Source organism: Notolepis coatsorum, assembly GCF_963971535.1.
Source record: "Notolepis coatsorum genome assembly, chromosome: 6".
Classification (NCBI taxonomy): domain Eukaryota; kingdom Metazoa; phylum Chordata; class Actinopteri; order Aulopiformes; family Paralepididae; genus Notolepis; species Notolepis coatsorum.
Window position 1 is genome coordinate 47,773,856 of NC_140170.1, and position 25,876 is coordinate 47,799,731.

General features: G+C 43.1%; 1 protein-coding gene and 1 pseudogene across 2 annotated transcripts; both read right to left on the reverse strand.

The window, feature by feature from the left end:
- Positions 1–2,201: 2,201 nt before the first annotated feature.
- Positions 2,202–3,289, reverse strand: LOC311230374 (apelin receptor A-like; annotated as a pseudogene). The gene has a single exon. The product of its transcript is annotated as an apelin receptor A-like (transcript).
- Positions 3,290–13,830: 10,541 nt separating this feature from the next.
- LOC311230131 (apelin receptor A-like) lies at positions 13,831–15,132 on the reverse strand (the record flags this gene model as incomplete). The annotated part of the gene is made up of 1 exon (XM_084316302.1): positions 13,831–15,132. The coding sequence occupies one exon, from the start codon at positions 15,130–15,132 to the stop codon at positions 14,053–14,055; it is 1,080 nt and encodes a 359-aa protein (XP_084172428.1). The 3' UTR covers positions 13,831–14,052.
- Between the last annotated feature and the right edge of the window lie 10,744 nt (positions 15,133–25,876).

A 25,876-nucleotide genomic window follows, 5' to 3' on the forward strand; every position in this document is an offset into this window, starting at 1 on the left:
TGGCAGAGGTCATAGCCCAAGCCCAGGTCCCTGAGCTTGGCTATGAGTATGGAGGGGACTATGGTATTGAATGCCGAGCTGTAGTCGATGAATAGCATTCTCACATAGTTCCCCTGCCTCTTGTCCAGGTGTGATGCTGCTGTGTGCAGCACATGGGATATGGCGTCCTCCGTTGGGGCGGTATGCAAATTGCAGGGGGTCCATGTTGATGGGGAGGGAGGAGCAGATGTAGCCCTTTACTAGCTTCTCGAAGCACTTCATGGCTATGGAGGTGAGAGCTACAGGGCGGTAGTCGTTGAGGCAAGCAGGCTTGGATTTTTTGGGTACAGGGATAATAGTGGACTTCTTCAGGCAGGTGGGGATGACAGCCTGTTCTAAGGACAGGTTAAATATGTCAGTGAATACTGGGGCCAGTTGGTCGGCACAGACTTTTAGGACGCGGCCGGGGATGCCGTCTGGACCTGCTGCCTTCCTGATATTCACTTTTTTAAAGGTCCGCCTCACCTCATGCTCTGTTACCCTGAACACTGCGCCTCCATCAGCAGCCGACCCCCCCCCCCCCCCCCATTGCCGAGGCTTGTGAGCTGGTGTTGTTATTACCAGCATCAAACCTCGCATAGAAGGTATTGAGGTCATTTGCTAAGGAGATGTCACTGTTCAGTTTGAGGGAGGCGCCTTTGTAGTCTGTCATCGTTTTGAGCCCCTGCCACATAGCTCTAGAGTCAGCTTGTTCAAACTGGAGTTCAATTTTATCCGTCTCCTGAGCAAATACCTCCCAGTTGGCCTTTCGAAAGTTCCATCTTTTGACAGGCTTCCCTAATACCGGTTGCACCGGTGATGGGACTTTAATGATGGATGGTCGGTGGTGTGAGTCGGGAAACCTATCTAGGACGCGTCTTTCTGGTTTCGGGTCATTGCTCCGGCACACGGCGAAGGCCAGGTCTGAGTTGGTAGAGGTGTTCCAGCGTGCAGAGAAGAAGCTTGGCTGGCTCCTTGGGGTCGTACAACAGCAGAGCATCGATGTTGGAGGCCCATTCGCCGAACGCCTCTTCGTTAGGTGTTGTGTAGTTGTAACACCAGTCTGTGTGTTGACAGTTAAAGTCACCTGCGTAGATGGCGGGTGCAGTTATGGACGGGAGGGACGTGGCAGCCAGCTCTGAAGGTGGGGGCTTGTATATGTTGATGACTGAAGTTTCCTGGATTTTAGTAACCAGCCACTCGATGTTGGAGCCGGGTGGGGATTGGCTACTGGCTGACCAGCTTAGTTCAGTCCTCACGAAGGTTGCCACACCATGTTGCTTGCTTACAAAACTTGAAGTCCTTAAAATGTCTTTAATTACGCTCCAGAGACTGTGCTAGACAAAAGATAAGTATGAAATAAAATAATTATAGCAAGTAAAAGTAAAAAATAGAAGTCACGTACGTAGACACAAGTGTTCAGTATGTACATATATACAATGTTCAATAAAGGATAGCAGTAACTGAGTTACCATACAATATACTATGCAATATATTAATATACAATATACTATATAGTGCAGAGCAGAAATGGGATGAGGTACAATTTAGGTACAATTTACAGTAAGGTGTCCTGAGGTATGGGTTGTAGTGCAAATTCTTTGCCAATAAATATAAAGTGTGTCTAGGTGTTCTAAAGTGTGTAGAGTGGGTGCTGCAGTGGGTTGATTGTTTAAAGTGAGTGTGTGCGGATGTGTGTGCTGTGAGTGCATTTTTTTATCCCAGTGTAAACAGATTAACATGTGATATAGAACCAACACGTATCAACAATTCATTTTCAAAATGTGAATGTTAAAACCATAATACAGGCCCCTCATAGCACAAAGAAAAACATTTGCAGAGCGAGAGAAACAAAAATATATATATCTTTTCTGAGTGTTTCGAGGGGAGTAAAAAGCAGCTAGGGAGCTCAGCCAGCTGGCTCCAATTCCAGAGTCCAGGGGTTAGAGTGTCTGGTCGGACACACGCAGCTCCCACCCCTCTCACGGCAGCATCAGCAACAAGGGAAGAAAAAAAGGGAATTCATAACGGCGAGCAGTGACAATTCAGAGTTCATTATCCCACTTGTGTGTCACCAGCTTTTGAACAACGAACACATAAACTCTTTGCTTTTACATGTGTTCCACGGATGGGTGTCAGGAGGACCGGCCAGCAGCCCCGCCGAACCCCTGCCCGTCTATTCTCTACACTTTGGTGGCCAGAGACTGTACCTCTGACTTCTGAGTCTGGGCTTTGAGCGTGGAGGACATGGAGCTCATCTGGCCATGCATGGCCTTCTTCAGGTTCAGAAGGCACTGGGAGCGGAAGCGGAGGTCAAAGAAGGCATACAGGAACGGGTTGAGGCAGCTGTTGATGTAGGCCAGACAAGTGGCGTAGGGGTGGGCCAGCAGGAGGAAGCGCAGGAACCCACAGGAGTCAGGAGCCAGGTTGAGGTAGGAGAGAGCGTCCATGCTCTTCAACACGTGGAAGGGCGTCCAGCAGAAGGCAAACACCACCACCAGCGTGGTGATGATCTTCAGGAGCCTCTTCTTCTTCTGGTCCTCCTTGCGCAGGTTGTTGAAGTGACGGGTGACGGTGCAGCCGATGAACCAGTAGAAGATGGTCATGGCGAGGAAGGGCAGGAGGAAGCCCAGGGCGGAGGAGGACAGGCTGAGCCCTGCGATCCACAGGGACTCGTGGTCTTGGTTCAGGGTCACCAGGCGGAAGTCCATGGCACACGTGGTGTGGTTACTGTTGACGTCGTCCACCGTGGTGCGGAACAGCAGGGTGGGCACCGCCATCAGGCCAGACAGCCAGACAGCGTCCAGATAGCTCCCAGGGAGGCCAGTATGGTGCCGCGGGAACGCAGCCTGGTGCTGGACAGAGAGTGCACGATAGCCAGGTAGCGGTCAAAGCTCAGGCAGGTGAGGCAGAAGACACTGGCATACATGTTTACCACAACAACATAGCTGCTGATCTTGCAGAGAGCAACGCCAAAGGGCCAGTGGTAGCCAAGCGCCGTGTACACGGCCCAGAGAGGTAAGGTCGCAACAAAGGTGAGGTCGGCCAGGGCCAGGTTTCCAAAGTAGACATCTGCTGCCCGGCGCTTGGATTTGGATCTCCAGACAGTGAAGATGACCACCCCATTGCCTGACAGACCAAGGATGAAGATCAGCATGTAGAGAACAGGTATGAGAGAGTAGGATGGCTCCCATTCAGAGAAGTCACAAACAGTCTCATTGTCATCATAATATTCATAGGGATATCCATATTCCATAGTGGTGGCTTCCATGCTGAAGTGGAGATCAGGATAAAAATGTATCCTGTAGAAATTCTTGTAAATTCCAGAGCTTCAAAGGTACAGCTAAATAAATCAAGTAAAAAATCGGTGTAAAAGGAGACTAAATAAATACAGTAGGAGTTCGTCCTTCTCTGTTGACTGCAAGAGTTGGAAGAGAGTTCAGATTAATGTGAGAGTGAGGGTTGGTGCTGCTTGCCTTTTTAAACTCGGCCATCCACACCCCTACCCTCCCAGGACAACCCCCTCCCCCCATTAAAACACTCACATCCCCCACTCTCTCCCCTCCTCCTCTCTCACCTCTTTTCGCGCACTCAATGGCTCTCCTGGGATGACGTCCCCCTCCAATGTACAGTAATTTACCTAGTATGGTTTTGTCAATATTCCAATGTACAGTTTTGCTTGTTTGTACAGTGTCCCCCCCCCCCAACCCCCTCCAATGTAAATTACCTAGTATGTTGTCACTATCCCAATGTACAGTTTTGCTTGTACAGTTGTACAGTGTTTCCCCCCAACCCCTCCCCTACCCAACCACCCCCCCCCCCCCCCCCACAACCCCACCCAACCTCCTCCAATGTACAGTTTTTACGTCAAATGTATATACTCCCTTTTCTGGACTCTTTTTGTATCACAAACAGTACTGTATTTGTAAAACTGGTATGTCATAAATGTATAGATGTAGCAGTACTGTCTATCTGTATGTCATGTATGTCATATATGTCCTGATGAATTGAAAATGGGGGACCCTGATGTAAACGAGACGAAAGTCTTTCTCTGGTCTGCATCTCCTTAACAATTGCGTGTATTGAGCTGTACTGTATTGTACCCATTCTGCAATCTGTTAATAAAGTTTTCAATCAATCAATCAATCAATAAAACGCACCCCACTCACAATAATACATACATAATGGGATTATCTGATGTATTCTTGAAATGTATTATGACCAAAATACACACTTGACTTTTCAACGTTGCTATTAACAACACATTAGTCTACAGTACTCAGCCTCTCGGTACAAAATACCGATTCGGAACATGTCTGAGCCAGGTCTGGACATGCATGATTCCTTCTTTACATTGCAATCACCAATTAAAAGTGCAGCGCGGCAAACATAAACCACATAGGTTGTCTCCTGATTGATAGCTAAGGCTTTTTATTTAGTTATTTAAAGTATTTATTAATTATTTTATTTAAACATGAAATCCCTTGAGATTAAATCACGTTTTCGAGGGACCTGGCCAAGATGGCACACCATTACAAAGTTACAAACAATTATAAAATAGAGCGTGTTAAAATAGACAATTTAAGGGATGACAGGTGACAGCTAAATCTATTTTACGAATAACAATTGCACTCTTCAGTTAGGCCTGCCCTACACCGTTCTTCAACAACCCCTGCAGGAGACAACATCATTACGCTGTATGTATCATTACGTTTATCATCATGACCAGACAAAACAAGAGAAAGCTGCGCTAAGTTCTGAACAAATCCTGACTATAGTGCGGCGAACAATATACTGGTCAGCTGGTGGTGAGAAGTGTAAACTCCCTTGTTCGTGTCCCGAGAACACATAAATAAAGGGAGTTTACCCAGTATATGGCCTCAGATAAGCTACACTAAAATGATGTAGCTTCAGCGACACAGGAGACATATAAGACAAGTTTAATGTTGTCTATTGTTTTGAAGTGAGAATGTAATTAAACTATAGATGGACAATGCATTGCAAACTGCTGATTATAGCAGTTAAAGGGATGTATGAATTCAATTCCCAAGTCTGGGGATTAATTTCCATGATAAAAAGACAAGCAAACACTAAGGTTAAACAAAAGGAAACGTCTCATTGACAAACTATCTTTGTTCTATTCTACTTTAGTGGCCCATAGTTTATTAAGATCAATGCATTGAGCATCAATTTCTTGCCTTTCTCTGAAATTATTGATAGCACAACAGTATTACATAAAACCGTCGCTCCATTTGATACTATAGGTGTAATGCAATACAAGCAACACATTTATTCGATGTTATGGATAATTAGGCCTATGGTGGAAGCTCTTCAAGACTTTGTTTGGCTATACAGTGAGTGGATTAAAGCAATAATTAATGTTTGAGCAGGAATGGGGATCAAATACTGAGCAATATAGGCCTAATTCCTATTTAACCTATAGCACCCTTCCCCACCACAACCACTCATTTTAATGACCGATTCAAGATTCCCAAACCATAAGAATCTATTGGTGAGGGAGCTCCAGTAGCTCACCACGTACCTCGAGCGCTATTTCGGCGCCGGGGACAACCGTGCTCGTCACGGATCTGGGGTTTAGCGAGTTCGGATCCCGGACTGCAGCCGTGCCTTTCCCAGAGTGTCTTCCCCCCCATCTGTACCCCTTCAGCCTGTTTCTGTCGGTCATTCTTGACCAGAGTAAATGCGATAAACGCTAAAAAGAGCCAGGGGAATGGCCAAAGTTAAAACAAAAATAATAATCTATTGGTGATATGATGATGATGATAATTATAATATTAGTTATATTAATTAGTTATTGATCATTATTATTATTATTATTATTATTATTATTATTATTATTATTATTATACATATATGTTTTACTTTGAGGTGATGCAGTAGTGCTTACCTCGCATGCAAGTCTATTCTAGGACTTGTTTTTATAATCACAACCATGAAAGTCTCCCCCAGGGCTTAATATTTAGTATAAATTAATAATAATAATAAAAAAAACAATCAACAAAATTGTATTTGATAAACATTAGAGGTAATTATGTAATTGTGCATGATTGCATACATTTGCAGAAGGATAATAATATGGGAAAATCCTTTTGACAGACTACTAACAGTCTACTAACTCTATTATTATTATTATTATTATTATTATTATTATTATTATTATTATTATTATTATTATTATTATTATTATTATTATTATTATTATTATTATTATTATTATTATTATCATTATTATTAGGACTATTAGTCAACTAAGCATTTCAGGGGGAGTTATATTGTCTTATTTCTCCAGATAGAATCAGAATTTACCATATTCAAATGGCGGCTATTATGTCATGCTGGGAGCTATTAACAGCACATTAGTCTACAATACTCAGCCCCTCTGTACAAAAGAGGGATTTGGAACATGTCTGGGCCAGGTCAGGACATATACTGGACATGATTCCTTCTTACATTACAATCACCAATTACACTACAGCATTGATATAGCTATATGGCCTATTTTCAAACCAGAACAGGGTGGAAAGGAATCCCAACCCGAGCATGACACAAGAGCAAAATGGCTGCCGTGTGAATATGGTCAATTGTCTTATAGCTCCAGATGGATTCACAATCAAGGTGCACTGAGCTGCATGAGCGAGGTGGACAGCCAAGGTTGGAACTGCATTTTCAGGTTTAAACTATAGGTTTAAACACTCCTCCTGGCTCTTAGAGAACACACTTCCTAGTGGCTATAATAGAAAGGTGCACAATTCAAATATACCTTTTCAAAATCAGAATAATCTTTAGTGAAACAGATGAATGAAACGCTTTGTTCCAGTCTCCTCTGCCTAGCAGCAGCATCAATCAAGAATCAAGAAGAATCAAGCGGTTTATTTGTCACATACATACCAGGGCATACAGTGAAATGCGGGTGGTCATGCCCGCATTGATTGTGCAAAATACAATAATAAAATAGGCATAGGCATCAATATGAAGTAGTACACAAAATATATAAAAATATAAAAATAAATAGCATTAATTTATAATACAATAATCGCAATGTAGTAATCACAGTGTGGGTGTGGTGGGGAACAGAGATGGATCATTCATCAGTGATTCTCACTGTGTATTGTGGTATGTTATTTCAGACAGACAGACAGACAGACAGACAGACAGACAGACAGACAGACAGACAGACAGACAGACAGACAGACAGACAGACAGACAGACAGACAGACAGACAGACAGACAGACAGACAGACAGACAGACAGACAGACAGACAGACAGACAGACAGACAGACAGACAGACAGACAGACAGACAGCCTGTCTTTAAGGCCAGATGTGGGATAAGATTAAATGTGAAGACTCTGGCGCATTCACCAGGCAAATCCTATGAAACTTTTAGCCTTCACACCACATGTGATCACAATACCATCACACAAGCGTATACATGTCATCATATGTAATGCAGTTTCATATGTGATACAGTGAAATCACATTTGGTATCCTCATCCTGTAAATCACATGTGAAGCGTTCCAATAACTAAGTAGAAATGCATGTGATAATGTGAAAAATATTTTATTTTATTCATACAATTCATGTGGCTTTTCTGTGAGAGAGAGAGAGAGAGAGAGAGAGAGAGAGAGAGAGAGAGAGAGAGAGAGAGAGAGAGAGAGAGAGAGAGAGAGAGAGAGAGAGAGAGAGAGAGAGAGAGAGAGAGAGCGAGAGCATGGGTGTTGGGAGGAGCCAGGGCTCGAATCTTGCCCGTGTCAACAGCAAGAAGATGCTGGTGCCCCGTCTCACCTTGGAGACACAACTGCTACACAACAGACAGGGCCGCCTGGGAGAAATGCGAGGCCCTGTGCGAGATTTAAACGCGAGCCCCCCCCCCCCCCCCCAAGGGTTAAAAAAAAGAAAAAAAATTATATATATATTTTTTCATACAGTCAACATATTCTTAAATAATAGCGCTGCCCGAGGCGGGGCATGATACAGTCAACATATAGCAAGAGAGAGAGCGAGAGAGAGCTCCCGTTCTACAGTCAATATACAGTGTACAGAGAGAGAGAGAGACACACATTGGAAAGAAATTGAAATGCTATTTGGCCCTAAACAGAGAGTACACAGTGGCAGAATACCTGAGCACTGTGACTGAAGATCCTTGACTAGGTACAGACTCAGCGAGCACAGCCTAGCCATCGAGAAAGGCCGCCATAGGCAGACTGTGTGTGTTAGAAAGAGAGAGAGAGAGAGCATGTGTGTTTGTCGTGTGTGTGTGTGTGTGTGTTAGAGAGAGAGCATGTATGAGAGATCCAAAAGGACAAAGATCAACACTTAAATCCAAAGAGAGAGAGAGAGAGAGAGAGAGAGACACATTGGAAAGAAATTGAAATGCTATTTGGCCCTAAACAGAGAGTACACAGTGGCAGAATACCTGAGCACTGTGACTGAAGATCCTTGACTATGTACAGACTCAGCGAGCACAGCCTAGCCATCGAGAAAGGCCGCCATAGGCAGACTGTGTGTGTTAGAAAGAGAGAGAGAGAGAGAGAGAGCATGTGTGTTTGTCATGTGTGTGTGTGTTAGAGAGAGAGCATGTATGAGAGATCCAAAAGGACAAAGATCAACACTTAAATCCAAAGAGAGAGAGAGAGAGAGAGACACATTGGAAAGAAATTGAAATGCTATTTGGCCCTAAACAGAGAGTACACAGTGGCAGAATACCTGAGCACTGTGACTGAAGATCCTTGACTATGTACAGACTCAGCGAGCACAGCCTAGCCATCGAGAAAGGCCGCCATAGGCAGACTGTGTGTGTTAGAAAGAGAGAGAGAGAGAGAGAGAGAGAGCATGTGTGTTTGTCATGTGTGTGTGTGTTAGAGAGAGAGCATGTATGAGAGATCCAAAAGGACAAAGATCAACACTTAAATCCAAAGAGAAGAGGGTCTATACCAGAGAAACCAAAGCAGCAAGGAGCCAATGGCCGACATCAGCTAAATAGGCTAGCCAGGTACTGTGACACCAGGCCACACACAGCTTTGGCCAACGGCCCAACGCTACCCAAGCTACACAAACGACCAAGACATTCACACACAGCACATGTCGTATCTCCAAATGTTGTGAAGTAGCATATGTTTTGCCTGGAAAAAAACATCGTTATTAACAAAACATTCGGGAGGGGAAGGAAGGAAGAGTGGGGTAATGTCATGACATTTTCATTAATCTTACCTGCACCAAGGAACGCAGGGCGAAAGGCCGCAACACAGGTCTCCACGTTGACGAAAGGCCTCTCGCTGGCGGGACAAAAATAAGCCAGAACCCCCTGCTATTCTCACGGCTAATGTCAATGGTCGTAGCACAAGCTAACAGCTAACTCTAGCCTAGGCTAACTGATAGCATCAAACTAACGTTACGTGCGCAGCCGGCAGCTAACGTCGTAGCTAAACAGCTAACTGGCTAACACGGCTATCGCTAACCATTAGCTAACGCAGAAGCAAGCTATGCTGTTACCACTGAAACTACAACATGAGAAAAGCAATACAGGCGCTGACACCAGGCCACACACCGTTAGCTACTAACTCCATACTACAACAGCTAGTCGACCAGTTTGGCTCCAGAGAGAGAGAGAGAGAGAGAGAGAGATCCACGGCGGGAATATAATAGGTTGCATGAACTCACCATAACGCAGTATCAATGGTAAAGTTGGAAGGAGACTTTCTTGGCCCACGGTGTAATTTCTTCTGATCCATGCTGCTTTTGAAAAGACATCCACTCGCTCCTCTGAATAGCGCTGAATTAGATCATCCCTGTACCTCGTGTGTCCGAGAAGAGCCCGGAAACACTATCCTAAAATCTGTAGAGCAGCAATGCCGCAGAAACCGGAACACTGCAGTCTGCAGAGCCGCAGAGGCAGGAACAAGTCAGACACATTCTACAAACGTGTCTAATGTGAAATATATAAGCATATAAGCAAAACTAGATTTTAGGTCTGTGATGAAAAAGGGCCTCGCGGGAAGGGGGGCCTCGCAAAAAAAAAAAAATGTTTTTTTATTATTTTTTTTATTTTTTATTTTGCGAGGCCCCCCTTCCCGCGAGGCCCTGTGCGACCGCACTGCTCGCACACCCCCTGACCTAGCTGCCGTCTCCAAAAGCCACATATATTGCAGGGCTCTGTTTAGGTGACTGGCATATTTCTATGTATACACACAATAACACATGGGTGAGATTTTTCTTTCATGTTCACTGTTGATTTTTCCATCCATCATTACAAAAGGTCCTAAAGTACTGTGGTAGAATAAACACTGTTAAACACTGTTAAACCAGATACATTGACCTCTTCCCCAAATCTGTTAGGCAAAAATACAATGTTCTCAAGGTTCTTGTTACTTATTATTACTCATCTTATTTCTTAACTAATGACTCACGCACGCACGCACTGTTGTGTATGCATCTGGGTAGGCATTACAACGGTGTTCACTTTAAGACGGCACGGTGGTCTTACGACAGGCTGTGAAATACGTCCCGATTGCGTCTAAGTGTGCGTTATTTCTAAACCTAGCCGCATTTCTGGCAGACGCTCTCTGATTGGTACTGACTGACGCTCTCTGATTGGCCACTGACGCGTTTGCCCAATCGCGTGACGAGCTGTGTCTTTGCCCATTTCCACGTCAAACAGCCTGCAAACTACCTGGCGTTCTATCGCCATGCTCTAAGACAAACTCAGCATGATGGCAAGATCGTCCGCGTAGCCGTACTTTCTGGATGCTGTGACCGGGAGATCGTAGATGTAGATATTAAACAGCATTGGAGAAAGGATGACCCCTGTGGGACACCGTTCTTCGGTCTTCTGAGCCTGCTGCGCTGGCCATCGCTGGTGTGTAGGACAGAACTGTGATTAGACAGCATCTCCATGATAAACTTCACCATATGCCGATCAGGTGCCGTCCTCAGCAGCTTCAGGTGGAGTCCACGGTGCCAGACTGTATCGTATGCGGCAGTCAGGTCCAGGTACACTACCCCAGCTTTCTCATTATCCTGGAAACTCTCCTTGATGTCTTGAGACAGTAGTGTTACCTGGTCCACTGTGGACCTACCACAACGGAAACCGGCCTGTTCCTGTGGGATCTGTGGGTCAATCACTGGCTCAATGCAGCTATGGATCATTCTTTCCAATATCTTAAATGGAACACAGAGCAGTGAGATGGGTCGATATGCCTTGGGGTCTTCCGCAGGTTTGTTTGGCTTTGGCAGGGCAATTACAGAAGCACGACGCCAGGTCTTGGGGATCTTGCACCTCTGATATCATGCTGAGAAGAATGCACAGAGCCAGTCAGATGTTGTTGTGCTCTGGTGGATGATAAACTCTGGGTGGATGTTGTCACGGCCTGGAGATTTGCCCGTCTTGAGCTTACTCATGGCCTCACTGAGTTTGTCTGCTGTGAACTCTCCTGAGAGGTTGGAATCTGCACTGGCCACCTTGGAGACCAAGGTTATCAGGCGGGTAACATCTTTGTCTGCGTCTGGGTAACGACCGTTTCTCAGGAGCTTGGAGGCGATGGCATCTGCAGTGACTGGGCAGCTTGGGGGCCTCGTACATCTGTCTGTAAGCTGGTTGATCGTTTGCCACGCCTTCCGACTAGAAAAAAAGTCAATTGATTCAACTACTTCAGTCTTCAGTCCATCTGTCTCTACGCGTGGTGTCCAGTCTCTGGAGCAGTGCCGCTGCTGTCGCATCCACATCTTCCCTGGAGCCAGCCCTCTGGTGGTCGCACAGGAGGCGGCTGCGCTCCTCGTCCCAACCGGGGATGTAGTTCCTGTTGTAGCCGCGTGGGATGGTCTTCTTTGCCGCACCCAGGAGGACCACACAGTAGGCCTCATAGGTGGCGTCCATGTCGGCTGCATCTGGATCTGGCAGACCAGCTGACCTTTTATCCGGCTCCTGAGCAAATACCTCCCAGTTGGCCTTTCGAAAGTTCCATCTTTTGACAGGCTTCCCTAATACCGGTTGCACCGGTGATGGGACTTTAATGATGGATGGTGTGAGTCGGGAAACCTGTCTAGGACGCGTCTTTCTGGTTTCGGGTCATTGCTCCGGCACACGGCGAAGGCCAGGTCTGAGTTGGTAGAGGTGTTCCAGCGTGCAGAGAAGAAGCTTGGCTGGCTCCTTGGGGTCATACAACAGCAGAGCATCGATGTTGGAGGCCCATTCGCCGAACGCCTCTTCGTTAGGTGTTGTGTAGTTGTAACACCAGTCTGTGTGTTGACAGTTGAAGTCACCTGCGTAGAAGGCGGGTGCAGTTGTGGACGGGAGGGACGTGGCAGCCAGCTCTGAAGGTGGGGGCTTGTATATGTTGATGACTGAAGTTTCCTGGATTTTAGTAACCAGCCACTCAATGTTGTAGCCGGGTGGGGATTGGCTACTGGCTGACCAGCTTAGTTCAGTCCTCACGAAGGTTGCCACACCATGTTGCTTGCTTACAAAACTTGAAGTCCTTAAAATTTCTTTAATTTCCCCTTAATTTGCCCCTGAAAACATGCAATACCCCTTAATAAAAAATAATGGCCCCTTAATTTTTTAACTGGACCCCTTAATTTCACCTCAATTCCACCCCCTGCGTGTAGAACCCCTTAATTGGGTCAATTAAGGAAACCCCCATAATCTTGCATTTAAGGTGCTGTTTTTGTGATTGGATAAAATAAGGGATAATTAATGACTTTTTAATACCCCTTAATTTGACTTTGTCAGGACAAATTAAAGAGGTCCTTAAAAACACCTTAATTTTCTTTCTATATGTAACCGAGCGCATATGCTTAATTTTAACTTTAAGGTTTATTTATGGTGCTATATCTGTGAGGTGAAAAATAAGGGATAATTAATTACTTTTTAATACCCCTTAATTTGACTTTGTCAGGACAAATTAAAGAGGTCCTTAAAAACACCTTAATTTTCTGCTTTCTATTGTGCTTGAGGCATGAGCAACCCTAATTGCTTGTGTACGTGAGCAGGTTGCCGCCCTGCGTCGCTGCCTCTGCCAATGGGGTGTGAATATAGTCCCAGTTATGTCCTTATTTTCGTTACAAAATTACCTAAAATCAAGTTTCAAGTTCAAGTTTCTTTAATAGTTGTCATACAGAAGTACAGAATACTTTTATACAAAATGCTTCTTTCTGTTACGCTCCAGAGACTGTGCTAGACAAAAGATAAGTATGAAATAAAATAATTATAGCAAGTAAAAGTAAAAAATAGAAGTCACGTACGTAGACACAAGTGTTCAGTATGTACATATGTACAATGTTCAATAAAGGATAGCAGTAACTGAGTTACCATACAATATACTATGCAATATACTAATATACAATATACTATATAGTGCAGAGCAGAAATGGGATGAGGTACAATTTAGGTACAATTTACAATTTACAGTAAGGTGTCCTGAGGTATGGGTTGTAGTGCAAATTCTTTGCCAATAAATATAAAGTGTGTCTAGGTGTTCTAAAGTGTGTAGAGTGGGTGCTGCAGTGGGTTGATTGTTTAAAGTGAGTGTGTGCTGTGAGTGAATTTTTTTTATCCCAGTGTAAACAGATTAACATGTGATATAGAACCAACACGTATCAACAATTCATTTTCAAAATGTGAATGTTAAAACCATAATACAGGCCCCTCATAGCACAAAGAAAAACATTTGCAGAGCGAGAGAAACAAAAATATATATATCTTTTCTGAGTGTTTCGAGGGGAGTAAAAAGCAGCTAGGGAGCTCAGCCAGCGGGCTCCAATTCCAGAGTCCAGGGGTTAGAGTGTCTGGTCGGACACACGCAGCTCCCACCCCTCTCACGGCAGCATCAGCAACAAGGGAAGAAAAAAAGGGAATTCATAACGGCGAGCAGCGACAATTCAGAGTTCATTATCCCACTTGTGTGTCACCAGCTTTTGAACAACGGACACATAAACTCTTTGCTTTTACATGTGTTCCACGGATGGGTGTCAAGAGGACTGGCCAGCAGCCCCGCCGAACCCCTGCCCGTCTATTCTCTACACTTTGGTGGCCAGAGACTGTACCTCTGACTTCTGAGTCTGGGCTTTGAGCGTGGAGGACATGGAGCTCATCTGGCCATGCATGGCCTTCTTCAGGTTCAGAAGGCACTGGGAGCGGAAGCGGAGGTCAAAGAAGGCATACAGGAACGGGTTGAGGCAGCTGTTGACGTAGGCCAGACAAGTGGCGTAGGGGTGGGCCAGCAGGAGGAAGCGCAGGAACCCACAGGAGTCAGGAGCCAGGTTGAGGTAGGAGAGAGCGTCCATGCTCTTCAACACGTGGAAGGGCGTCCAGCAGAAGGCAAACACCACCACCAGCGTGGTGATGATCTTCAGGAGCCTCTTCTTCTTCTGGTCCTCCTTGCGCAGGTTGTTGAAGTGACGGGTGACGGTGCAGCCGATGAACCAGTAGAAGATGGTCATGGCGAGGAAGGGCAGGAGGAAGCCCAGGGCGGAGGAGGACAGGCTGAGCCCTGCGATCCACAGGGACTCGTGGTCTTGGTTCAGGGTCACCAGGCGGAAGTCCATGGCACACGTGGTGTGGTTACTGTTGACGTCGTCCACCGTGGTGCGGAACAGCAGGGTGGGCACCGCCAGCAGGCCAGACAGCGTCCAGATAGCTCCCAGGGAGGCCAGCATGGTGCCGCGGGAACGCAGCCTGGTGCTGGACAGAGAGTGCACGATAGCCAGGTAGCGGTCAAAGCTCAGGCAGGTGAGGCAGAAGACACTGGCATACATGTTTACCACAACAACATAGCTGCTGATCTTGCAGAGAGCAACGCCAAAGGGCCAGTGGTAGCCAAGCGCCGTGTACACGGCCCAGAGAGGTAAGGTCGCAACAAAGGTGAGGTCGGCCAGGGCCAGGTTTCCAAAGTAGACATCTGCTGCCCGACGCTTGGATTTGGATCTCCAGACAGTGAAGATGACCACCCCATTGCCTGACAGACCAAGGATGAAGATCAGCATGTAGAGAACAGGTATGAGAGAGTAGGATGGCTCCCATTCAGAGAAGTCACAAACAGTCTCATTGTCATCATAATATTCATAGGGATATCCATATTCCATAGTGGTGGCTTCCATGCTGAAGTGGAGATCAGGAAACAAATTTAAATCCTGTAGAAATTCTTGTAAATTCCAGAGCTTCAAAGGTACAGCTAAATAAATCAAGTAAAAGATCGGTGTAAAAGAAGACTAAATAAATACAGTAGTTCGTCCTTCTCTGTTGACTGCAAGAGTTGGAAGAGAGTTCAGATTAATGTGAGAGTGAGGGTTGGTGCTGCTTGCCTTTTTAAACTCGGCCATCCACACCCCTAGTTCCCTCCCAGGACAACCCCCTCCCTACCCCCTACAGTTGTACAGTGTTTCCCCCCCCCCCCAACCCCAACCCCTCCCTACCCAACCCCCCCCCCCCCCCCCCCCCCCCCCCGCCCCCCCCCACCACAACCCCACCCAACCTCCTCCAATGTACAGTTTTTACGTCAAATGTATATACTCCCTTTTCTGGACTCTTTTTGTATCACAAACATTACTGTATTTGCAAATCTGGTATGTCATAAATGTATAGATGTAGCAGTACTGTCTATCTGTATGTCATGTATGTCATATATGTCCTGATGAATTGAAAATGGGGGACCCTGATGTAAACAAGACGAAAGTCTTTCTCTGGTCTGCATCCCCTTAACAATTGTGTGTATTGAGCTGTACTGTATTGTACCCATTCTGCAATCTGTTAATAAAGTTTTCAATCAATCAATAAAACGCACCCCACTCACAATAATACATACATAATGGGATTATCTGATGTATTCTTGAAATGTATTATGACCAAAATACACACTTGACTTTTCAACTTTGCTAGTCTACAGTACTCAGCCTCTCGGTACAAAATACCGATTCGGAACATGTCTGAGCCAGGTCTGGACATGCATGATTCCTTCTTTACATTGCAATCACCAATTAAAAGTGCAGTGCGGCAAACGTAAACCACATAGGTCGTCTCCTGATTGATAGCTAAGCCTTTTTATTTAGTTAATTTAGTTATTTAAAGTATTTATTAATTATTTTATTTAAACATGAAATCCCTTGAGATTAAATCACGTTTTCGAGGGACCTGGCCAAGATGGCACACCATTACAAAGTTACAAACAATTATAAAATAGAGCGTGTTAAAATAGACAATTTAAGGGATGACAGGTGACAGCTAAATCTATTTTACGAATAACAATTGCACTCTTCAGTTAGGCCTGCCCTACACCGTTCTTCAACAACCCCTGCAGGAGACAACATCATTACGCTGTATGTATCATTACGTTTATCATCATGACCAGACAAAACAGGAGAAAGCTGCGCTAAGTTCTGAACAAATCCTGACTATAGTGCGGCAAACAATATACTGGTCAGCTGGTGGTGAGAAGTGTAAACTCCCTTGTTCGTGCCCCGAGAACACATAAATAAAGGGAGTTTACCCAGTATATGGCCTCAGATAAGCTGCACTAAAATGATGTAGCTTCAGCGACACAGGAGACATATAAGACCAGTTTAATGTTGTCTATTGTTTTGAAGTGAGAATGTAATTAAACTATAGATGGACAATGCATTGCAAACTGCTGATTATAGCAGTTCAAAGGACGTGTGAATTCAATTCCCAAATCTGGGGATTAATTTCCATGATAAAAAGACAAGGTTAAACAAAAGGAAACGTCTCATTGACAAACTATCTTTGTTCTATTCTACTTTAGTGGCCCATAGTTTATTAAGATTAATGCATTGAGCATCAATTTCTTGCCTTTCTCTGAAATTATTGAGCACAACAGTATTACATAAAACCGTCGCTCCATTTGATACTATAGGTGTAATGCAATACAAGCAACACATTTATTCGATGTTATGGATAATTAGGCCTATGGTGGAAGCTCTTCAAGACTTTGTTTGGCTATACAGTGAGTGTATATAAAGCAATAATTAATGTTTGAGCAGGAATGGGGATCAAAAACTGAGCAATATAGGCCTAATTCCTATTTAACCTATAGCACCCTCCCCCACCACAACCACCCATTTTAATGACCGATTCAAGATTCCCAAACCATAAGAATCTATTGGTGATATGATGATGATGATAATTATAATATTAGTTATATTAATTAGTTATTGATCATTATTATTATTATTATTATTATTATTATTATTATTATTATTATTATTATACATATATGTTTTACTTTGAGGTGATGCAGTAGTGCTTACCTCGCATGCAAGTCTATTCTAGGACTTGTTTTTATAATCACAACCATGAAAGTCTCCCCCAGGGCTTAATATTTAGTATAAATTAATAATAATAATAAAAAAAACAATCAACAAAATTGTATTTGATAAACATTAGAGTTAATTATGTAATTGTGCATGATTGCATACATTTGCAGAAGAATAATAATATGGGAAAATCCTTTTGACAGACTACTAACAGTCTACTAACTCTATTATTATTATTATTATTATTATTATTATTATTATTATTATTATTATTATTATTATTATTATTATTATTATTATTATTATTATTATTATTATTATTATTATTATTATTATTATTATTATTATTATTATTATTATTATTATTATTATTATTATTATTATTATTATTATTATTATTATTATTATTATTATTATTATTATTATTATTATTATTATTATTATTATCATTATTATTAGGACTATTAGTCAACTAAGAATTTCAGGGGGAGTTATATTGTCTTATTTCTCCAGATACTCAGAATTTACCATATTCAAATAGGGCTATTATGTCATGCTGGGAGCTATTAACAGCACATTAGTCTACAATACTCAGCCCCTCTGTACAAAAGAGGGATTTGGAACATGTCTGGGCCAGGTCAGGACATATACTGGACATGATTCCTTCTTACATTACAATCACCAATTACACTACAGCATTGATATAGCTATATGGCCTATTTTCAAACCAGAACAGGGTGGAAAGGAATCCCAACCCGAGCATGACACAAGAGCAAAATGGCTGCCGTGTGAATATGGTCAATTGTCTTATAGCTCCAGATGGATTCACAATCAAGGTGCACTGAGCTGCATGAGCGAGGTGGACAGCCAAGGTTGGAACTGCATTTTCAGGTTTAAACTATAGGTTTAAACACTCCTCCTGGCTCTTAGAGAACACACTTCCTAGTGGCTATAATAGAAAGGTGCACAATTCAAATATACCTTTTCAAAATCAGAATAATCTTTAGTGAAACAGATGAATGAAACGCTTTGTTCCAGTCTCCTCTGCCTAGCAGCAGCATCAATCAAGAATCAAGAAGAATCAAGCGGTTTATTTGTCACATACATACCAGGGCATACAGTGAAATGCGGGTGGTCATGCCCGCATTGATTGTGCAAAATACAATAATAAAATAGGCATAGGCATCAATATGAAGTAGTACAAAAAATACATACAAATAAAATAAATAAATAAATAGCATTAATTTATAATACAATAATCGCAATGTAGTAAACACAGTGTGGGTGTGGTGGGGAACAGAGATGGATCATTCATCTGTGATTCTCACTGTGTATTGTGGTATTTTATTCAGACAGACAGACAGACAGACAGACAGACAGACAGACAGACAGACAGACAGACAGACAGACAGACAGACAGACAGACAGACAGACAGACAGACAGACAGACAGACAGACAGACAGACAGACAGACAGACAGACAGACAGACAGACAGACTGTCTTTAAGGCCAGATGTGGGATAAGATTAAATGTGAAGACTCTGGCGCATTCACCAGGCAAATCCTATGAAACCTTTAGCCTTCACACCACATGTGATCACAATACCATCACACAAGTGTATACATGTCATCATATGTAATGCAGTTTCATATGTGATACAGTGAAATCACATTTGGTATCCTCATCCTGTAAATCACATGTGAAGTGTTCCAAAAACTAAGTAGAAATGCATGTGATAATGTGAAAAATATTTTATTTTATTCATACAATTCATGTGGCTTTTCTGTGAGAGAGAGAGAGAGAGAGAGAGAGAGAGAGAGAGAGAGAGAGAGAGAGAGAGAGAGAGAGAGAGAGAGAGAGAGAGAGAGAGAGAGAGAGAGAGAGAGAGAGAGAGCATGGGTGTTGGGAGGAGCCAGGGCTCAAATCTTGCCCGTCTCAACAGCAAGAAGATGCTGGTGCCCGTCTCCACCTTGGAGACACAACTGCTACACAACAGACCTAGCTGCCGTCTCCAAAAGCCATATATATTGCAGGGCTCTGTTTAGGTGACTGGCATATTTCTGTGTATACACACAATAACACATGGGTGAGATTTTTCTTTCATGTTCACTGTTGATTTTTCCATCCATCATTACAAAAGGTCCTAAAGTACTGTGGTAGAATAAACACTGTTAAACACTGTTAAACCAGATACATTGACCTCTTCCCCAAATCTGTTAGGCAAAAATACAATGTTCTCAAGGTTCTTGTTACTTATTATTACTCATCTTATTTCTTAACTAATGACTCACGCACGCACGCACTGTTGTGTATGCATCTGGGTAGGCATTACAACAGTGTTCACTTTAAGACGGCACGGTGGTCTTACGACAGGCTGTGAAATACGTCCCAATTACGTCTAAGTGTGCGTTATTTCTAAACCTAGCCGCATTTCTGACAGACTCTCTCTGATTGGTACTGACTGACGCTCTCTGATTGGCCACTGACGCGTTTGCCCAATCGCGTGACGAGCTGTGTCTTTTTCACGTCAAACAACCTGCAAACTACCTGCCGTTCTATCGCCATGCTCTAAGACAAACTCAGCATGATGGCAAGATCGTCCGCGTAGCCGTACTTTCTGGATGCTGTGACCGGGAGATCGTAGATGTAGATATTAAACAGAATTGGAGAAAGGACGACCCCTGTGGGACACCGTTCTTCGGTCTTCTGAGCCTGCTGCGCTGGCCATCGCTGGTGTGTAGGACAGAACTGTGATTAGACAGCATCTCCATGATACACTTCACCATATGCCGATCAGGTGCCGTTCTCAGCAGCTTCAGGTGGAGTCCACGGTGCCAGACTGTATCGTATGCGGCAGTCAGGTCCAGGTACACTACCCCAGCTTTCTCATTATCCTGGAAGCTCTCCTTGATGTCTTGAGACAGTAGTGTTACCTGGTCCACTGTGGACCTACCACGACGGAAACCGGCCTGTTCCTGTGGGAGCTGTGGGTCAATCACTGGCTCAATGCAGCTATGGATCATTCTTTCCAATATCTTAAATGGAACACAGAGCAGTGAGATGGGTCGATACGCCTTGGAGTCTTCCGCAGGTTTGTTTGGCTTTGGCAGGGCAAATTACAGAAGCACGACGCCAGGTCTTGGGGATCTTGCACCTCTGATATCATGCTGAGAAGAATGCACAGAGCCAGTCAGATGTTGTTGTGCTCTGGTGGATGATAAACTCTGGGTGGATGTTGTCACGGCCTGGAGATTTGCTCGTCTTGAGCTTACTCATGGCCTCACTGAGTTTGTCTGCTGTGAACTCTCCTGAGGGGTTGGAATCTGCACTGGCCACCTTGGAGAGGGAAGACACCTCCCGTGTTATCAGGCAGGTAACATCTTTGTCTGCGTCTGGGTAACGACCGGTTTTCAGGAGCTTGGAGGCGATGGCATCTGCAGTGACTGGGCAGCTTGGGGGCCTCGTACATCTGTCTGTAAGCTGGTTGATCGTTTGCCATGCTTTCCGACTAGAAAAAAAGTCAATTGATTCAACTACTTCAGTCTTCAGTCCATATGTCTCTATGCGCAAGGCCAGATTAAGACTTCAGAGGCCCCTGGGCCAGATTCTTGTGGAGGCCCCCCCACACACACATACACGTGCATGCACGCACAGTGGCGTTTTTATATGTCACTTTAAAAATATATATAGAATATTTAGAAGTGGTGGGCTCTGAGGGCCAAGCTAAAAGGACTTTGATCACCCCTGCCCACTTTGACAACCTAGGATGGCTTAGAGTAGACGACAGAGTACAGCAACTTGCATTGGGCCTGGTCTACAAGATACACTACACGACATTCTGGGCTCCTCTCTCGACTGCTCAGGGACACAAAGGAATATTCCGGAAAATACTAGTAGGTCATGACCCCTGGGTAGGAAGATCATTCTGGAACATAACAGCAATGTTTACATATTTACCAGGGTATTCTACAACCTTCTAGAATATAATGCACCCCTTCAACAAGGCCTGTAAATTTAACATTAACATCCGGTGTGAATAAGCATATGATCTAAGGACTGAAGTTTAATTAGACTTTAATAAGGCTCCTTTTTTATTTTTATCTTTCATTGTTATTTTTTTTTCATTTTAAGGTGTTAGTATTTATCTCCACTATTCTCCTTTTTTTCTGATGTTTCCTACATAAGTTAGTAGAAGGTTCAAATGAATATATCAATGAAGGTATATTTTTCATTTTTCACACTATTGTTAGTACATTAATGGGAAGGCGCAAGACCAAAAGCGACATTCTATTGAATTAGAATGAAAGTTTTAGATCCTATGGCAATTAGCATAGGAAGAGTAGGATTACAAAGCTCAATTTGGGTAATCCGGTGGCCTAAGGGAGGGAGTCATACGTGTAGGATGTGTCTATGGGACACAATCCTGTACGACTCTCGGTGAGAGGGGGGGAAAGGGGATTTTTATTTGTATATATGTATGTTTTTAAGCTCGGCTCTCAACAGGACCTCACTAGTTGGATGTGTATCTATTGTTGCCTCGCACTCCAGAAGCATTACCAACAACTACACAACAACATGTATGGATTATGGCTAGTTTGAATATAATGATCTGGAACACTGGGGGAATAAATAACCAACACAAACGCAAAAGCGTGCTCACACTGATGAAAAAAGAACAGGTGGACGTTGCTCTGCTAAGCGAAACGCACATTCTAGAGAAAGACATAGATACGTTAGCGGACAACACATATCATAATATTAGTCACTCTTCTTTTGGTACGAGAACTCGGGGTGTAGCCATAGTCGTTAGACGTAAGTTGAACATAGAATTAAAGGGAGTATGGTCTGATGTAGATGGTCGGATAACTATAGCTAAGATTGTACACAAGAACAGGAAAATAGCGTTGGTAGCGGTATACGCCCCAAATTTGTACGAAGTGGGTTTCTTCACTACACTAACCAAAGCAATGTTAGACCTTCCTGATTACTCATTTATAATAGGTGCGGATTTTAATGCCATTTGGAATCCAAGGATGGACAAATCTTACCTTGCCTTTTCCAGCGAACAAAAGAATTCATCTAATGCATTAAAGGATTGGTCGAAGATTACAGGTGTAAATGACTTATGGCGATCACTTAATCCCACGACCCGAAAGTACTCTTGTCGATCTGCGAGACATAACACATTATCCAGAATAGATTATGTCTTTGCATCCCCGAGACTATTTGATAACTATGAAGTGGAAATGATACCCAATGCATTATCAGATCACTGTTATTTACTCCTAAAAGGAACATTTGGTATACTATCTTCCCGAGCCCCAAGATGGCGATTTAACTCGATGCTGCTTAATAACAAGTAATTCATTACACAACTCAAAGAAGCTCTTACAGTATTCCTACGGGAGAATGCAAACTCGGTGCAAGACCCCAGAATAATATGGATGTCGGTAAAGGGAACGATCAAGGATTTCACTGATAGCTTTTCCTCCAAAATGCGCAAGAATCGATGCACAAAACTGGCTGAACTGGAAACGCTTTACTCAACGTTATTTAATTCTTTACAATAACAACTCAACTCGACTAGAAAATCAAGTTAAGGTACTAAAAAAAGAGATCAATGCCATATACAGACAACAATCGGAAATACAAATACGTAGCACAAGACAACAGCAGTACTCCCAAGGTTCTAAACCTAGTCACCTATTAGCCATGCGATTAAGAATTAATGCAAAATTTGCAGATATAACTACCATTAGAGCACAACAAGTACTTGAAACAGACCCTGAAAAAATAAACGTGACATTCAAAGAATTCTACTCCAACTTATATAAATCAGAAACGACCTTCGATCAAAACAAAATGGACACATATCTTAATCAAATTATTCTCCCTAAACTTTCAGAGGATGACGCTAAACAGTTAGAAACACCGATCACACTAGAGGAACTCAAGAAGGCCATATCCGAAATGCAAAGTGGTAAGGCTCCTGGAAGAGACGGTATCCCACCAGAAATGTACCTCTCTTGTTGGGACATAATTGGACCCTTATTACTAAATATGATCTTATACTCAGTCAAGGAGGGGAACTTCCATAAGAACGACAATATTGCACTCATAACAGTCCTTCTCAAAATAGACAAAGACCCCACCGAGTGCGGTAGTTACAGACCCTTAAGCCTCCTCGGAACCGATATCAAACTGTACTCTAAGGTATTAGCCATCAGATTACAAAAGCATATGACGTCTTTAGTTCATCTGGACCAAACTGGCTTCATAAGAGGCCGCCTGATCACTGATAACATAAGACGAATACTGCACGTACTAGATGCCGACAAGGACGACACCATACCTAAGGCGATGCTGTCCCTGGATGCAATGAAAGCTTTTGACAGGCTGGAATGGTCATATCTATGGGCAGTATTAGAGAAGATGGGGTTAGGTAAAGGTTTCATTGATATGATTAAAGTAGTATACAAAGACCCATCTGCCATGATTACAACAGGTATAATCACCTCCGGAATCTTTCCGGTATCACGCTCAGCTAGACAGGGTTGCCCTCTTAGTCCCGGACTATTCGATCTATCATTAGAACCTTTATCACAATATATAAGACAATCCCAATCCATAGAACCAATCGTAATCAAGGGCACACAACATAAAATTAGTTTATATGCGGACAACGTAATACTGTTCATGCAAAACCCCAACACCACACTGCCTCATCTGCTCAAGTTGATTGAGAACTTTGGAGATTTATCGGGATTCAAGATAAATTGGCCGAAGTCGGCTTTCCTTCCACTTAACGCCCCTGCAAAAAAAGATATAACCCTCCCAGGAGAGATACCTATGGTAAAACATTTTAGATGTTTGGGAGTGGAAATATTCCCCACCATAAGACAAACGGTGAAGCACAATTACACAAAAATCCAAAACAAAATCAAAGACGACCTTGATAGGTGGGCAAAACTTAAAAACTCAGTACAGGCACGGATATCAATAGTTAAGATGGACGTACTACCTAGAATCAACTTCTTCAGCTCAATGCTACCGTTACCTCCTCCAGAGGGTTACTGGAAAAAATTACACTCCTCCACATACAAATTTATTTGGAATAACAAACCACCACGTATAAAAAGATCCACCGCACAGAGAAATAAAGCAGACGGTGGCATGGCATTTCCAGATTTTTTCCACTATTTTAAGGCGTACACATTAAGACCATTGACAACATGGTTTGATCCCCAAGCATTAGTATCCTGGAGAAAATTAGAAGAAAACATAGTAGCCCCACATAGACTGAAGGACATAGCATACACTAAACTATCAATCAAGCATTGCGAACGGAAATTTGGCCCCATAATTACTCATGCGATCCGGATATGGCGTGAAACACAAAAAATATATCCTAACCCACATAAATGGCACAATCATACTCCTTTATTCAATAACAATGCACTATTGATTGGAAAACGACCTATAAGATTCCCTATATGGGAAAAGCAAGGCATACACTCATTAGGGGATGTTTTTAACAACATGTAGTTATGAAGAAATACGGAAAAAATGTAATCTCACCAAGTCCACACATCTTTTTTACATACAGTTATTGTTATGTTTGAAGACTCAAGGTGTTCCATTAACGAAACCAATTGAACACCACAGATACCACAAATTCTTCTATGAAAGAGAGACATCAAGAGGTTTTGTTTCAGATTTTTATCATCAATTACTAACGTCCTCATATGAAACCCTCCACCTAGACTCCGTCTGGAGGAGGGATATACCAGACCTGGAAAGTGATTTTGATTGGCAAGAAGCCTGGGCAAATATTCGACTCACATCAAGGAACCCGGACCATCAACAAATCAATCTTAACTATATTCACAGGATATACTTGACTCCTATAAGACTGAAAAAAATTGGTCTTATACAAGACTCCAAATGCTCCTTATGTACAAATGGGGACGAGGGGACATTTATGCACATGTACTGGGACTGCCCACCAGTTAAGATATTCTGGAAAGAGGTGACCCAGCAATTATCAAATCTCTTAACCTGGAATATACCTGTACACCCCTCTGTATTACTGCTGAATGATGTTTTTGAGTGTGCAGTACATCCACAGCTAAAGAGATTGGTTTTATCTGGTATCACAGTGGCTAAAAAGCTGATAGCATCACGATGGTTCCAACCGGAAAAAATGTGCCGAAAGGTCTGGATTATTACATATCTCGATGTGATCTATCAAGAAATATCTACAGCAAGAATTTTGGGTCTCAATGAATCCAAAATGACATTGTGGTTAGAAGTGGTGGAGAAAATAAAAGCTAGCATATAATGGTAATGTCTGGTTAGGAGCGAGGGAAAATGGATGGATTATCCAATGGGGGGTCCGGGAGGGGGGGGGGGTACGAGCTGGAGCATGTTTTAGATAACAGGTATTAAGGGTATATCCTATATAAGACAATTAACTAAAATGTGATTTCATTGGATGTGCACTGTCAACTAATGCTTGTATATCTTATCGTGTGTTGTCATGTTTGTTTATGTGTTTGTTTAAAAAATAATAAA